Source organism: Apodemus sylvaticus, chromosome 12 (assembly GCF_947179515.1).
Source record: "Apodemus sylvaticus chromosome 12, mApoSyl1.1, whole genome shotgun sequence".
Lineage (NCBI taxonomy): Eukaryota > Metazoa > Chordata > Mammalia > Rodentia > Muridae > Apodemus > Apodemus sylvaticus.
Genome location: NC_067483.1, coordinates 62,534,383 through 62,551,350, shown reverse-complemented (window position 1 = coordinate 62,551,350; position 16,968 = coordinate 62,534,383). Strand labels below are relative to the sequence as shown.

Here is a 16,968-nt window from a genome sequence, read left to right as displayed (position 1 = left end):
GATTTTCTGTGATTCTCACCATTGCTAAAGTGGACTAGCAAGGTAAGCCAAGAGAGAATAAGATGTAATTGCTTGCTTAAAGTGGTGGTAGCATCCTTTCAGTGTGTCTCCTGAATACCAATGAAGGAAGAGGATTTAAAGGAGGAACATTCTTTATTTGGGAAATGGGGAAGATAAAAAATGAGACCCAAATGCAGCACAGGTGCATCTTTGAAGTCTGAGGTAGAATATCACTTACTGTGGAGTAGTCGGTGAGGTAAGTCAGTACATCTGTGTCCCCTAGAAGTTTCATAGGAGAAATGGGCCTACAAACAGGGAGCTGCTCATACCATTTTAACAATTGTACTAGTAAGACATGGCAAAATTTAGAAATGTAGGAAGATTAACACACTGGTTTCTTTCAGTTTTAATTTCTTTTCCTCTGACAATAATTTATATTTATTTTTTCAGTAATTAATAAAAAGTATCAGTTTTCAGTAATAAGACTTGATACTACCTATACTCACTTGATAAACACCAATCTGTGACCTGCTGAATATATACCTCTTACTCTGTGCAAATCCTCACTTATTAGCAAGCTAATTAATAGATTATTATTTGAAAAGTTGAAATAATATTTGTAGATTACATAGCTTATCATAAATAATGAAAACTGGATTTCATTCCACTTCTGAATTTGCTTTATTTTTATAAACCTTGGTAGATTCATTGTGAGCATGTTTTAATGCATCTGTTAAGCTGATAATTCATACTACTTAGCTGACCTCTGAACAACTCCAAATATACGTAATTAATAATGTGTTAGACACTTAGAATTCATATTCAGTGTTCTAATATATTCAGACCAATATACTTCTGAAGAAAACTTTTATGACTGTCTCAGTGCTTTATTGCTCTGAAAAGACAACATTATCACAACAATTCTTATAAAGGAAAACATTTCATTGGGGCTGACTTACAGATTCAGAAGTTTAATCCATTATCATTGTGGCGGGAAGCATGGCAGAGTGCAGGAAGACATGGTACCAGAGAAGGAGCTGACAGGTCTACATCTGAGCCACATGGAACAAAAAGAGACTGTGTGTTACACTGGGCATAGCTTGAACATAGGAGACCTAAAAGCCTTTCTTCACAGTGACACTCTTCCTCCAGCAAGGACACACCTCTTAATGGTGCCACTCTCTATAGCCCAAGCTTTCAAACAGTCTGTCGGACCAAGCCTATTCAAACCACCACAGTGACTGTAATTTAAACCTGGGGATTGTCTCCTGTCCAGTCAGAGCCTCTCTGTTCTGTTGTTCTTTTCTTTCCTTTCCTTTTTTCTCTTCTCTTCTCTTCTCTTCTCTCTCTCTCTCCTTTTCCTCCTTCCTTCTTCCTCCTCTTCCTCTGTTCTTTTTTGATAGATCCTATTAGAATCACTTACCTTTCCCTCCTACTGACTGTCTGTAAGAAGCTAAACAAATTATATGCTGGTGTATATTTATTTAATAAACCAGCTCTTGAGTGGGAGTATAGATTGAAGGCACTGGGTTTTAGTGTTTCTTGATTTTCATAATATGATTATTTCTATCAGACACAATTTTATGCTACTGACTGTTGACTGTGGAGTTGAAAAAAGATGTACAGTAGACCAGCATTGTACAGTGTTTCTGTCATGCACATAGAATGTATACAACCTCAGAAGGGTAGAGAAAAACAGAGTTTAGCACCATGAAGAAGTGATAAACACCAAGTGTCCATTATTTTAACATATTCCTAATTATAAGTTTATATGACTTACCATTTAATAATGATTGTTTCAGCAAGCAGTTATGTAACTTATGATCTGAGACATACTGACTCCAGTTGTTCTAGACCTTCAAGGAATCAGTTCTTTTCTGACTATGCAATTCTGGTATCAATATCTGAGCATTTATTTTACTAAAATACAGAGCTGATCCTAAGGCCCAAGAAGGCATTCCGAAGTCAAGTCCCATGTCTTTTCCAGTGTCATTTCAAGTTGTTACAAATTGTCTTATGCGCTGCTTATATCTTACAAACCCTAGATGTAAACATCAAGTTTAAAACACAACACACTCTCATACCTAAAGCCTTTCAAAAATGTCTTCAGCCTTGAATGACCCCACTTTATCCGCCTGGCTTCTGCAATATTGTTTATTTCTTTTTCTAGAAATATCACAAATCTACGGATGTTCATTTCCTTCTGTGGAAACTCCCATCTCCTTGATGTGTTTTCAGTTCCTTGTGCTTTATTTGAACTCAGCTGTACTTATGTAGCAAACGTCTGTTACTCAGTAAAGTACCTTTGGATCATTCTATACTCAACTCATTAATAACTTTAAAATGATTAATAAATACTTGTTTAAGCCAGGCCGTGGTGGCACACACCTGTAATCCCAGCACTCTGGGAGGCAGAGGCAGATGGATTTCTGAGTTCAAGGCCAGCCTGGTCTACAGAGTGAGCTCCAGAACAGCCAGGGATATACAGAGAAACCCTGTCTCGAAAAAACCAAATCCATAAAACCAAAAATAAATAAATAAATAAATAAATGCTTGTTCATTTTATTAGGACAAATTGTGGAGAACGCATGAGACAGTCTGAGAAACTGACCAAAATTTAAAACTTTTTGAAGTTAGATCATGTGCACCATTATTTTTCCTGATAATTCAGAACCAGATTCTTGCTTATCTAGCCATATCTTGAAACTGTAGAACATCATGGAAACTCAGGGAGTTTTCAAAGGAGGATTTCAGAGAGTAAACAGGGCACTTACTACCAAAAAGATTAAATTGTATAACTGTTTACAAATTATTTTTGTTCTGATTTAATGTGCTTTATTGTATTCTCAGAATAAAGCCATAACTTTCCAGCATAAAGACAAATTAGCCTTTGTTTGAGTGATGTCTGTGTGAAGAAAAAAAAAAGCAAGTCATCAGGCTTGCTCTGTGGCTTGAGGGAGGGAAGCTCATTTCCATACAGATAAAGGGCTGGTGCCTTGTCACAGCCTCTGCTGTGCTCTAGCGCACTTTCTCTGAAGTGGCCTGTTTCCTGAACAGTAAGCATTGATGAGATCCAGTGTGTAAAGAGATGCTCTAAAGTAAAAAGCAACCCAGGAGGTCTTGGAGAAAAGTGGTGCAGGTTCTCTGTGATATTTCTGTGGTTTTCCCCTTATGTTTTACCCTAAGCTGCCACCTAATGGTAGAAGTTTAAATGACATGTTTAAAGACTTCCAAAGAGTCCATTGGAATGTTATAGACTCCTAGTAAACATTTGTATATTTTTGTATACTATTAGTTTTTGTACCTCAGAAAAGTCATATTTGTTATTAACCTTCATTAGACAATGATTCTACTAAGGATGTTTATTTTAAGCTTGATTTCTTTATGAGCACTATGAAGAATATCTTTAATTAGTCTTACTTAGGAACTTCAGTTCAGTCTAATAATCTTTGTTTCTCTTTTGCTCTTCCTTCTTTCTCCAGAGCGAGGTCACTCTGACACCGCAGTGTTCTTTTACCTGTGGGTCGTCTTTTGTATCGTTAGTTCCTGCTACACTCTCATCTGGGATCTCAAGATGGACTGGGGTCTCTTTGATAAGAATGCAGGAGAAAATACTTTCCTCCGGGAAGAAATTGTATACCCTCAAAAAGTATGTATGGAATGTTCACACTTAAGGAAAAAAATTAAAATTTTAGATATATCTGTAGTTAGGTCATATAGCAGTACTGACCCAAGATCTACTTATATTAACTAACATGATTACAAAATAATTATCCAAGATACCAATCTAGTCCACAGAAAATTTTATCTTGTTTGCTATATGGTAGATGCAATGGGACATTTGTTAGACGTGAGTGCCAACTCAATCAGGGTGGGAGAATATACATATTGTATATAATATATCTTATATATTTTATATTATTTTAGGATTTTACTGGCATTTTAGAATACAGGGGCATGGTATTCTTACACAGATGATTTAGTAAAGGTAAATACAATGATTAGATCTTGAAAATATTAAGCAATGAACTGAGAATCTAGCTATTTGTCTCCAACAGCTGTACCACCAAGTAAGCCATTTAGGCAGCTAGACTGCAGGAGATTCTCAAAGGTGAGGGTGTTAGACTACATTAGCTCTTGATATGTTCTTTGGCCTTAAGTTCTGCTGTAGATAGCATAAAGATCAAGTTAATAATTTTTTTAAAGATGTATTTATTTATATGTATATGAGTACACTGTTGCTGTCTTCAGACACACCAGAAGAGGGCATCAGATCCCATTACAGATGGTTGTGAGCCACCATGTGGTTGCTGGGAATTGAACTCAGGACCTCTGGAAGAGCAGTCAGGGCTCTTAACCACCAAGCCATCTCTCTAGACCTGAGTTAATAATGTTTTAGCCTATACCAAAATGTCACCATTATATCAAATTTGTGTTTTGTAAAGTATGTGACCGTAGTATTAAGGACTGAAGCAGAGTGAGTGTGCAGAACACGCATGTGTGAGGTGACTTCAGGTGAGCTCTTGCACGAAAGCACGGATCCTGACGTGAAAATTTAGAAAATTTTGAAATTGAATTGAAGCATTGAACATATTTTTATAATTCTCAACTAATGGGAAATAAGGGGCAGGGCCAGGCGACAGCATGCAGGCACAAGCATGCGCAAGTCGCAGATTTAAGTCCCTAGTAACATTTTAAAGAAAAGCGGGCCAGGTAACGCTGCTTTCCGTTCTCCGTGTGTGTCTCTGACTGTCTGTGGTGTTCGGTAAACACTGCGGGACAGTGGGTTCCTGTGCTGACTGCTGTAGATCAGGGTCTCTATATAAACTTTAGTTTGTCTTCTGTCATAGACTTCTCATTTACTAGCTCCCATGTAGTGAGAGTAGTGAATAGAATCTTTCAGCCAGTTTCTTTATTATTACATATTTTAATGCTCTAGGAAATAAAGTGTATACTTTCTTGAATTATAATTGCAAATTTATAAGAAAAAAGTGAAGAAGCCATTTGTGAAGTCCAATGGACTTTTGTTATGAAATCCTGTTAAGCCCTCATACAAATGCTGCTTGCCTTCTCTCAGTGGGGAACCTAGGTTGAGGGTGTGTGTAATGAAACTAGGAAGGGGACCATGAAAGGGTTAAGGAGATCTTAAGGGGGGAGAGGTGAGAGTGATGACCACATGCGACCTGAAAGTAGAAGAGGAGCTGGGCGGTGTGGCACACGCCTGTAATCCCAGCACTCTGGGAGGCAGAGGCAGGCGGATTTCTGAGTTCGAGGCCAGCCTGGTCTACAGAGTGAGTTCCAGGACAGCCAGGACTACACAGAGAAACCCTGTCTCGAAAAAACAAATCCAAAACAAAAAAAAAAAAAAAAAAAAAAGTAGAAGAGGAGCTGTTGTGGGGAGAAGAGGGGCCAGGGCAAGGGGAAGTATTCAGAATGAAGACTAAAGATACCTACTGAAGCTTGTCACTGATTGTATGCTGCTTAAAGTTTTTATTTACAAATGAATCAGCAGTCCACTGATAAAGCTTAAAACTGACTTATTAAAACAATAGAACATTTAAAATTATGGAGGGCAAATGGGATGGATAATTATAAATGTTTGTCTCCATGGAGTGGACAGAAGGGCAGTAGAAGGGACTGATTGCAGTTCTTGTTGTCCCTCTAGTGAAGGTGAAGAGACTTTGTTAAGATTAAATAAAACATGCTTGGAGAAATGCCGCAGTGCCCGAGCATGCCTGCTGACCTTGGAGCGCCTGTGCTCAGTCCCCAGAAGCTCACAGCAGCTCACAGCCCTCTGTAACCCCAATGCCAGAGACGTCCAAAGGCACCAGAACACACGTACTACACATATACACGTGCCAGCAAACACTCACACACATAAAAGACGAATACTTTTAAAAAGTAAATAAATACTACAGCTTAGTACATAGGAGTTCTAGTTACTAAAATGCCACAGCCTTGAAATGCATTTTAAAGTGCTAATTTTGCTTAGTAATAAGTAAATCATGTGTTCTGGAATCTATTGGCAGTTGTGTATTTAAGACTCTTGGGTGAACCGCATTAGCTGAATACTATATTCAGTCATGTTTCTGAAATCCAAGCGTCATTTTGTTTTTCAACATCAAAAAACAAGACAAAACTTGTATTATGTGTGGGATAAAGAAATTTGAAAGTTTTAAGTATAAATGGTACAATGAATAGATGTGCTAATCCCTGTAGTGCTAGTGACTTAGATGTTGTCTTCCCACGATTCTCCTTGCGTGCAGTCTCAGCTGACCAGGGTTCTCACTGAGCCTGAGTACAGCGTGGGCTTGTGATATTTGTTAAAGGATTTCTGAAACTCGTACATTTCATTTTGAATAGTGCACTATTTAGGAAAGCTAAAACTTGTGTAACATTTCCCCATGAGTGTGTGGGTGGGACTGACGTCTCAGCATCTGATACACTGTTGAGTCCTTAGTGAGGAAAATGGTGAGAAACAAACTTTGTCTGTCTGTCTGCATTCCTAGGCCTATTACTACTGTGCCATCGTAGAAGATGTGATTCTGCGCTTCGCTTGGACTATCCAAATCTCTATTACTGCTACGACTTTTAAGCCTCATCTTGGGGACATCATTGCTACTGTCTTTGCCCCCCTTGAGGTTTTCCGGTAAGCAAACTTTTCAACAATCTACCAAGGATTCCTTTAAAAGATGCCCAGTGGTAGGCCAGTATGCTGACTCACCAGGTAAGACACTTACTACCAAGTCTGATCGCCAGGTGATAGAAGGAAATTATCCTTGACCGACACATATGAGCTATGGCATGCAAGTCCACACATATACACACAAGATAATTAAATATAATAAAAAAAATTGGGGGGGACAGAATCTAAGCACTCAGGAAAGCAGAGGCAAGTATACCACTGTGAGTTCAAGGCCAGCTTGGTTTGCATAAGGAGTTCTAGACCAGCCAGAGATTCTGTCTCCATCATCATCATCATCGTCATCATCATCATCACAAAAAGATAGATTTAAAAAGAGCAGACATTTAGAAATGAATGAAAACATGCACCGCATTTTCTGCTGTGAAAGGGAACTAAGAGGTCCAGGATAGGAAGGAAGGTTTCTGAGAGAGAGTCTGAGTGCATGGTAGCAGTGGCATGGCAGAGCACAGTAACACAGCGGTGGCGGAGGCTCCTCCCGACAGGGGACCAGGCACCACCTCCTGTGTGTCCCATCGCCTTCAAAGTAATACTGGAAAGACCCAACACATGAGCCTTTGGAGACATTGCAGATTGAAACCATTATTATAACTAATGCCTGCAGTCAAAGTTAAAATTATAACAAAACTATTAAAATACTTTTAATAGACCAAAATTGAAAGTGATAGAAAAGAGAAAGTGGAAAATACAACTAAAAGCCACTGGTAACATAACCTTAAATGTATGTATCAGAAAAGTAGAAAGCTTAAGAATTTAGAAAAATGCCGGTCAGTGGTGCATGCCTTTAATTCCAGCGCTTGGGAGGCAGAGCCAGGCGGATTTCTGAGTTCAAGGCCAGCCTGGTCTATAGAGTGAGTTCCAGGACAGCCAGGGATACACAGAGAAACCCTGTCTCAAAAAACCTAAAAAAAAAAAAAAAAAGAAAAAAAAGAAAAAAAAGGAAAGAAAAAAAAGAATTTAAAAAAATAAAACAGCAAACCAAACCAAAAAGAAGGAAAGACACACAGATTAGCTCTTACCAGAATAGAAAGTAAATGTGCAGTGGGGAACTTTAACAAAAACAGATTCTTCAAAAGCGCAGCAGCTGGTGAAGGGCTTACATAAGGCTAAAGAAGGGAAAGGAAGAAGAGGAGGACATGCCTGTCAGAAGCCCTAAGGGTGGGGGATGGGGCCAGACAGATGTGCTAAGCCCTGCCTCACCCCTAGCACAGGGCTGGAGCTCTGGAGTTGGGTTTTTGTTGTTTTAAACTTTTTAGTGATTCTTTGTGATTTTCACATTCTGTGCCCCAGGCCCACTCATCTTCCTGACCCCTCGTATCTGCCCTTGCAACCTTTGGGTTGAAAAAAATAGAGCATAGAGAACATCTCATCGTGGAAGCTATCGTATGTCATAGTGTCCCATAGTCTACCCCTCTGTCCACACATCTTCACTTGCAGATGTTCATTAGAATAAGTCATTGGTCTAGTTTGAGGCCTCTGGCTTCTATGTCAGTATCGATCTTGGATCCTCACTAGGGCTCCTCCCGATTATCCTGTTGTTTCCCTGTGTCATGGAGACCCTGCAGCTCTGGATCAGTGGGACTAACCCTTGTTTTCATGCACCTTAACAGTTCATAGATGATATAGATTTGTGCTGGGCAATCTCAAAGCCTGGACCTGAGCCTGAATGGTTGCTGCGACACCATGGCCAGAGCAGTGTATAAAAGGAAGCATCTGGTCAGCCTGCCCACTCTCCCTTATTCACAGCACCAGGGCAAGCTCTCCGCATCGCTCCAGCTAGGCTACCCAGGGCTTCCACCGCAGGAGGCAGAGTAAGCTTTCCTGCTGTCCTGCCTTCAGGCCAGCTCACCCACACCCACATCTGGAGCCAGCTCCACTGTGCTGCCCAGTAAAGGCATGGAGGCCAAGCTCCCAAGTTCTGCAGCTGGCAAGGGGCTAGGCCGACTCTCCTACTCTCACAACTTCAGGATTGGCTAACCTGTGCCTTTGTTATCAGGGCCAGCTTCAAAGAGACTGTAAGTACCATTAGATGAAATAGTCAACTTCCTTTAAAAAAAGAAAACAAACAAACAAAAAAAAACATAGTTTACTGTAATCAAGAAAATAGAAAATCTTGAAGACATCAAAATTTAAATCTATATCAAAATACTTTCCATGAAGAAAACTCCAGACTAAGAAAAGTCTTCCAAATAGTTGAAGTCAAATTTTTACTGGAACTTTTTAAAAGAACTTCAGAGGAGAGGGGACAAAGACAGGAATGCCTCACAGTTTATGTGGCCAACATGACCTGACATCATCTGAACCTCCCAGGAGACTCCCAGAAAGACCCTGTGCTGTCATTATGCTGTTTTGTAGCATAGTTGCAGAAATCCTGAACACATTAGCCAATGACTCTGATAGTAGGTAAAAAGGTTAATATTTGACAATTTAGCCTCATTCTGTGAGTTAAGGTTTAGTGTTTGTCTTACTTCCTGTTCTCTTCCTGTGACGACATCATGGCCAGAGCAATGGATAAAAGGAAGCATCTAAGTGGGGCCGTGCTTACAGCTTCAGAGGGTCAGCGTGTGACCTGGCCGGAGGCATGGCAGCCGCAGACACAGTGCAGGGATCGTGTCCAGGAGCTCTGTCTTCATCTATGGGTAGCAGGCCGAGAACCTAAAGCCCATCCCTAGTGACACTAGCCTCAATGCCCTCTAGCAAGGCCATTCCCCCCAATCCTTCCTAAACAGCTCCACCAACTAGGAACCTATATTCTCATATATGAACCTATGGGAGCCATTCTCATTCAAACTACCACAAAGTTAAAAAGTCAATTTTTGTAATTTAACACCATAATAGAATAAGAGGGAGGACCCTGTTACATGTAGGGAAGGCCATTGTTAACGATGCCTGGTTGGGCAAAGGGGTATGCATCTATAGTCACCGCTGTTTTAAAGGATGTGGCAGAGGAAGATTGTTGGAGATCAGGCTGTGCACCATAGTGAAAATTCAAAACCAAATAAATAAAAGTTTCAACAATTTAAAAATCAATACTTGTTCCTGGGGGTGGGGGGAAGAAACAGAAAACAGAAAAAGATACACGATAATAAACACCATCAGCTTTGCATTGTGGTTAGAGATGAACCCTTGTCTGCTGACACCAGTTATCTTCCCACTGTGTACAAGTGTGGGTAGAACAGTGAGGACTGTTATAACAACTTAAACCATAGCATCTAATATAACAGGCTCACTAAAACACCGGCTCCCTATGCAGCCAAGGTTGAGCTTGAGCCTACTGCTTGCTCCCACGTGCTGGGATTACAGGTATATGCCAGCCATGCTTGGCAGTTCTGTAATATAGAGAGAAACACAGAGGATAGCAAGACTCCTGAAAAGAGCATAGTTTAGAGTACTATTCTGAGCTGCAGACTGGTCATACAGAGGAGCAAGGCCGTGCACCGTGTCCATAAGTAGTTAAACAAGCCCTGGAACAGAGACAGACCGTATGCTTCATGACACCATCTTGGAGGGCTGAGCCCGCCCTCACAGGCCTGTCTAGTGAGTAGGAGGCTGTAGCCTGGCAAGATCTGCTCTTCAGTCCTAGTAATGATGTCTCAGGCCACTTGACAGGTTCTGTCAGCATCATCTTCCTAGTAGATCTAGCTAGAGTCTCAGCTTCTGGCCACCATTGCCTTCCTGGACTGCCCTACCCAGCCTTCTACCCAGCCTCGCTCTGGGCTTTCCTCCCTGCTCCAGTCGCTCTTCCACAGTAGAGTAATCCATTTAGACCAAGTCTTGTTGGTCCCTCAGACGCTCACTGTGAGCTGTGGGCTCTTTCCCTGTGGGGCCGGTCGGTCCTCCTCTCCCTCTCTCTTACTTCCTGCGGTTTTAACCACAGCTTGCATTCCAGTGCACCAACAATGTTTTCTTAGCTGGCCTTTTTCGTCCTTGTCCCCCGCCTAAGACCTGTATCTCCAGGAGTCTCCTGTGACTTGCCTCTGGTATCATCACACTGTTGTTGGATGCCACCTGTCAAAATCAGTTTCCCTAAGCATTCTTAAGACGGGGACTCTGGGTTGCTTTTCTTTGCTGTTAGGTCTGCAGGGCACCTCACAGCTGAATATTTACTCACTTCCCCACTGCCAGGATAGAGGCAGAGACCCTCCTGTGTTATTCAGTGCCACTTCCTCATTTTTAATAAGCACTCAACAAATTTATAAATTTACTGGATAAAGAAAAATCGTGTCCCAAAATCAACTCTTGTTTTCTCCCCTCACCTCCCAGTTCTTGCACCATCTTTCTCATTCATTTTATTTATTGTGCAGATGTGCATCAGGGGGCGGGGCAGGGAGCAAACTCAACTATCATTCCTCGGATACCTTCCTCCTTTATTTGAGGCAGAGTCTCTCATTGGCCAGGTAGACTGGGCTAGCTCTAGGAACCTGCATGCCTCTGTTTCCCATCTTGCCACTGTTGGGATTACAAAAGCACCACACTGTGCCTGACTTTTTATGAGTGAGTATCCAGACTCATGTCCTCCTGCTTAGGAGGCGAATGTTTTCCTGACTCAATCACCATGTCCCTAACTGTCTCTTTGATTTTAATAGTGTAGCCTGTAATTGTTTTGTTTTGTTTCTCCTTGGTGAGCAGGAACTTGAGCCTCCTGGAAGTTACCGTAGTGATATATTTGAATCCTAACATGAATGTATTTACCCTATTTTGTTTAGGCGATTTGTATGGAACTTCTTCCGCCTAGAGAACGAACATCTAAATAACTGTGGTGAATTCCGAGCCGTGCGGGACATCTCTGTGGCCCCCCTCAACGCGGATGACCAGACACTACTTGAGCAGATGATGGACCAGGAGGATGGGGTGCGAAACCGCCAGAAGAACCGGTCGTGGAAGTACAACCAGAGCATATCCCTGCGCCGGCCTCGCCTGGCTTCCCAGTACGTAGAGCACTCCTATCCGGTTAGCAGGGTAACGTTAGCTAAGGCTGCTAGACTGACAGACTGCTAGACGGCGAGACTGACTGGACAGAGGGGCTGGTGTTCAGCCACGCTTCCTCTCTACACAGAAACAAAGCACTCAGTGGTTAGACTTCTGGGATATCTTCATGAGCACATGAGAAATGCCAGTATTCCTACTAAGTAGGAATGTAAACGACCATAGGAAAATTTTTGTTGTGCAATGACTTATCTTATTCTTGAGTATGATGTTTTGTGTGCAGAGAACCTTCAAGTTAGTTTAGAGATCCTATCATTGTAATCTTGACCAAATTCCTTAATTTCTGTGACCACTCTTCTGTACATTGGGATGTATATAGTTCAGAGGGAGATTAAGAAGAATGAATTCATTATTTGTGAAACTCACCGGGTATCATCACAGCAAGGACCCCTCCCCCAGCAAGTTGAAATTGAAGCTCCCGTGTTAAATACACAGCTGGGGCTCTCTCCCGCCATTTACTTTGCATTCCTAAAGGTAATAGGAAATGTAAGGCCTGCAGCGACTCACTCTGCAAAAGGACTAGATAGATAGCCGAGTGGGGGGTACGATAAAACAGACAGTTTCTGAAGCTGAGGGAGTGTTTGGATAAGGTCAAAGACTGTGCCCATGGAAATGGGTGTAGACAGGAAACGCATGTGCTCAGACAGTGATGAGAAAATATAATGGGGTGTGCTCCTCGGAGCTGACCCACACTGTAAGCCTAGAGTTTTGACAGAGGAAGCAAGAGAATAATAGCTACATGGCAAGCTCAAGGCTAGCCTGGCCTATACTAGATCCCGTCTCAAAAACAAAGAAACAAACAAATAGCCAAAGACTAAAAACTGCAAACTTCATCTTGCAGGGGGAAAAGAGAGAACAAAACAAAACATGTTTTTCCAAAGAGGAGTGACAGGAAAAGAGACTGTGCCGACCTGCACAGTGCAGTGGGAGAGGGAAATCTACAGGCTAGCACCAATCAGCAGTCGGGGCTGTAAAGTCAGACTGAAGGAGCGCAGAGGAGAGGAGCAGAAGGTGCTGTAGCCCACTGAGTACGGAAGCCCAGGCCTGCCACAGCCTCAGTTAGAGATTGGGAATTTTCTGGAAAGAGTAGAGAAAAAGCAGAAAACGGGAAGCTGAGTCTTAGGGAGGGGGGAAAGTAAAGTAGCAGAAGTCACAGAAGGTCAGTGGACAAAGCATTGAATCGGCCTGCAGGTCTGTTCAGGAAGGTATTGACAGTCTGGGTGCCGGGGCGCTGGGTGGGTAAGGGTGCCGAAAACCTGACAAGCCAGAGCTCCTCACCGTGAAGGTCTCCTGGCTGCCAGCAGAGGGCAGTCTAAACACATCACAGCTTCTGATCCAGAGGGAGGCTCCTTGGGGTTCATTTCAGGTGCTTAAAGGGAAACGCTGGGAAACTCTGGGCAGCCAGAGGAAGGCATTTAGAACAGGTTTATGGTACAAAGAGTGCAGGAAATCTAAAGTGAGATCTGAATCTCAGCTCTGATGTCATGGATTTATGCACCTTTAGCACATCCTTAGCCTCCTGAATGTCAGCTAACCCATCTGTCAAGTGGGAGTAACAGATCTCCTGTCACAGACATTGCCTTCCCTCTTGAGGCTAATGGTTTCGGGTTACCAGATCCCACTTTTATACAGTATGAGAATCTGCACAGCCTCCTAAATGGTGTGCCACTTGACATCAGCAGTGCTAACAGTTTGACTGTGGCTCCTGATTATCACTGGGTAGCCAGTGCTCAAACTCAGATCCTTGTTTCTGGGTACTGCTCTGCCTGTTTACACATTACCCTCTGCTGTTCCTGCTTCTCCCCTTGCAGTTGACAGTAGTGTGCATGCATGGGAAAGAGTGGACATACCCCAGCATTCATGTGACTGATCAGCACATGTTTATTCCTCTGATTCCTCTAGATCCAAGGCTCGTGACACTAAGGTACTGATAGAAGACACAGATGATGAAGCTAACACTTGAATTCGCTGAAGTCTAGAGTAACATCCTTGGTTTTCTACTCTACAATCCTTTCCTCGACCAACGCAACCTCCAGCACCTTTTTCCAGCTGAGAACAGGAGAAAACAGAGCGCGTCCCGGGCTCTGCAGATCGGGTCCTATGGACTCCGAGCAAGCTCACCGTGTCTCGTGTCTTTTCTTCTGGTGTAATCTTCATTTTCTATTTTTAAAACAAATACTTCATTTTGCCAATCAGAAGATGTTTTAAGGAACAAAAACCTAATATCTTATGGATTGTTTACAATCACAAAGATACAGATGCCCATCAGGATGAAGAACAGCGTGGGAAGGAACCTCTGAGGCCCAGCGCTGGTAACTCAGCCTCACCAGGCAGTTTTGACTGTTTGAAACCGGACACCGGTTTTTAAATTTTCCGTCAGTTTCTATGGAGAGTTTTTCCCTTCCTTCATAGCCGGCGCAGAGGCACTGGCAGCACTTGCAGGGAAAGTGCAGCTTGGAGCGGCACCTCCTCCACAAAGCTACTTTTAATTTGATGTGACTTTTCTCATCCAGGGAGGGTTTCGGGTGGGTGGGGAATATGATGTGTTTGTTACATACAGTTTCTCATTATTTATGAAACGTAACCATAAATGAATGCTACTCCTGTGAAGGGAGGCAGGGGGAACTGAGGTTGGCTGGCATTGCTGAGGGTCAGGCCCACACACCTCTTTCAGGAAACAACTTGTACCAGTTTGATTTTTTTTTCCCTTATTTGTTTTAACTTTAAACCAAAGTTTTATTGCTCGATTTTAAGTTGCTGCTCTAGAGTTCCAGCATCACTGTCATGACTAGCTGTCCCACTTGTGTCCCAGGGGAGGACATTCAGAGAAAAGGTTCTGACAGTTGTTTCTTTAGGAGTGGGTGCAGTCACAAAAATGACATTTTGCCATGTGCTTCTGCATGTAGGAGAATTATAATCTTTACTGATCAAATGGAAAGAAAGGCCCATTTCAGACTCTTCACACTTTATTATAGATGTTTCCCCTTCTGGCCTCATCTACTTCAGCCAGAATCTGATCAAATTAAAAAGTCTTTTGTGGAGACTGTATTTCTGAGCATCTAGAACAAATTCTTCCTCCTTTATATTCATTGACACAAAAGATCTTGGTGGCCATTTTTAAACACAGCTGTATTAAAAGGTGACGTTGAATTTTACAACACCCCTCCCATGGCCTGCTTTTAAATTCGAGGCCTCTAAATCTGGTCATACTTTTAAAATTATATTTCTTAGAAAATTCTGGGTGTAAATACCTGCTTTATTCTTTATCTCACTCCCTTCATAAATTCTGTAGAGAAGCCTGAAGACACGCAGCATCTGACTTTCTTGAAAATGATTGGTTTTAAATTTGGTATTCGTCAGCACAAGGGTGTAGCTCATTGGTTGTAGTGACTACCCAGCATTCCTGAGACCCTTGATTTTCTCTCCAGCACCCGTCAGGGTGGAGAAACAGCCATTATTCAGGAAAATTAATATAAATACCAGGAAAAGGTAAATGGCCCCACCCCTCAGGTCTAGATGAAAGTCCCACGTAGGAGAGTCACACGCGTTCACTCAGGTGTGCCCTTGTCAGGTTAACTGTAGACAGAGAAACTGGTGACTAGGGAAAGGAACAGCATTAACAATTACGTTGTTTTATAACTTGGCTACTGGCCCTTAACTCTCACCTTGTCGTTAGTTCCTCCTGCGCATCAAACCTTTACTCATTAAAGTTACAGCACTGCTAAAATCCTACCAATTAACTCATCAACTTCCGTTTACAAAGTTTCTTCCATTTTTATTCTGACAAAGTTCCTTTTTTTTCCTCCTTTCTGGATTGAGATTTTTAACACCACCTCCCCCCAAAAATACTCACTCAATGTTGTAGGTTCTGTTGCTTTTTGTGTTTTGCCAAGCATGTCCCTTGCCCCAAAACTAAAGAGCAAACGTTTATTTAAAATAAAAACAAAACTATAAATAAATTGTATACTTTATAATAATCAGTGGTAACAATTTAGAGACCCTTGGTAGATTAAAGGTTGCATTATTTCTTTTTAGATTTTTTTTTCTTTACTATTCTGGGGTTTTGTACTTTAAAGCTGGGGATAGATTTCACTGGATTCTGAGGTAATAGCAGTAATGATTAGGAATATGTAGAAAAGTTCAGTGACCAGTCATTTCTTGTACAAATAAAATCAGTGGTACTGTATATCCAGAGCCCCGTGAATCGTCAGTTTCTTTCTCTGGTAGTGAGCCTGTATGACGGCACACACAACTCACAGTTGACTCCTGATGGATGTTCTGACTCCTAGATGTCTTTATGTCAGTTAACAAAGAGCCAGTTTGGTCTTTCTCCTCCTGCCAGGATTCCAGGATCTAGTCAGTATTTCTTTCATAAATAATAAGTGATAGTGTCTTCCTTCTCTGGTATCTGTCCTGTTGACTATTCAGAAGACTTACAAGCTGGCCAGATTACCGTGGCAGATGCCCCATGTACGTAAAGATTCCAGCTGCATCTCCTAGCTCTAAAGAGATTACTCCATCAAAAGACTCTAGGAAACAACATAGGCATTAATGGTTTTCCTTTGAAAAAGGCACTGCATTTTTCTTTCCTCAGTTTCATCTGCCCTAGGCACTGTGAGCAGTGTCCTGCTAATGTGCTCTTGGATAATCCTGTACCCTGAAACTCTAGATGGAGCATACCAATGTCATGTCACATAAACCTGAGGTAATACTTACCTGATTGTAGCCTTAGATCTCTTAATTTTGGTTTTATTTGAAAGGACCCCATTTTTAATAGTGCTTGAAATACCCCAAAAGAAATGAAACAGACTAAAGTCCACTTTTCATTTTATACTCATGTAGATAGCAAAGCAGTGTGAAGAGACACTAGCAGCTCGTTGTTTGCAAATTAACCTATACCTGAGCTGCATCTACAGTGGGGCTTGATGACGCCCTCCCATACAGAGGCAGTGGCGTGATCTGTGATGCAATCAGTCCCATAGTTTGGTGTAATGGCTGTGTGCAGGCCTTTTATGTCTAGCCCCCCATTATTACACTCCTTAAACAACCTGTTTAGCTTTAGACTCAGGGGACACAGTGTGAATGCCAGGTGCTCAGCAAGACCCCAGGTGATCTCTTAGAGGAGGCCCCACCTAGGAGCCATGACTCCCCAGCGTCCTAAGTGAGATCTCTTGGGCGGTGTCTCTCCAGCATGCTTCCCTGGTTTGTGAGCAGGCAAACCTAAGGCAAAGCGAGAGTAGAATCCAGGCGCGTGGAGGCACAGTGACAGGGAGCCTGAG

General features: G+C 42.1%; 1 protein-coding gene across 1 annotated transcript in view; it reads left to right on the top strand.

Moving 5' to 3' along the window:
* Positions 1 to 15,875, top strand: part of Xpr1 (xenotropic and polytropic retrovirus receptor 1) — a 134,088-nt gene extending 118,213 nt beyond the window's left edge. Inside the window, exons 12-15 of the mRNA XM_052199884.1 lie at positions 3,483 to 3,649; positions 6,510 to 6,649; positions 11,410 to 11,631; positions 13,592 to 15,875. Coding sequence (XP_052055844.1) covers positions 3,483 to 3,649; positions 6,510 to 6,649; positions 11,410 to 11,631; positions 13,592 to 13,652 — 590 coding nt within the window. The 3' untranslated portion in view covers positions 13,653 to 15,875. The remainder of the gene's footprint in view (positions 1 to 3,482; positions 3,650 to 6,509; positions 6,650 to 11,409; positions 11,632 to 13,591) is intronic.
* The last annotated feature ends 1,093 nt before the right edge of the window (positions 15,876 to 16,968 follow it).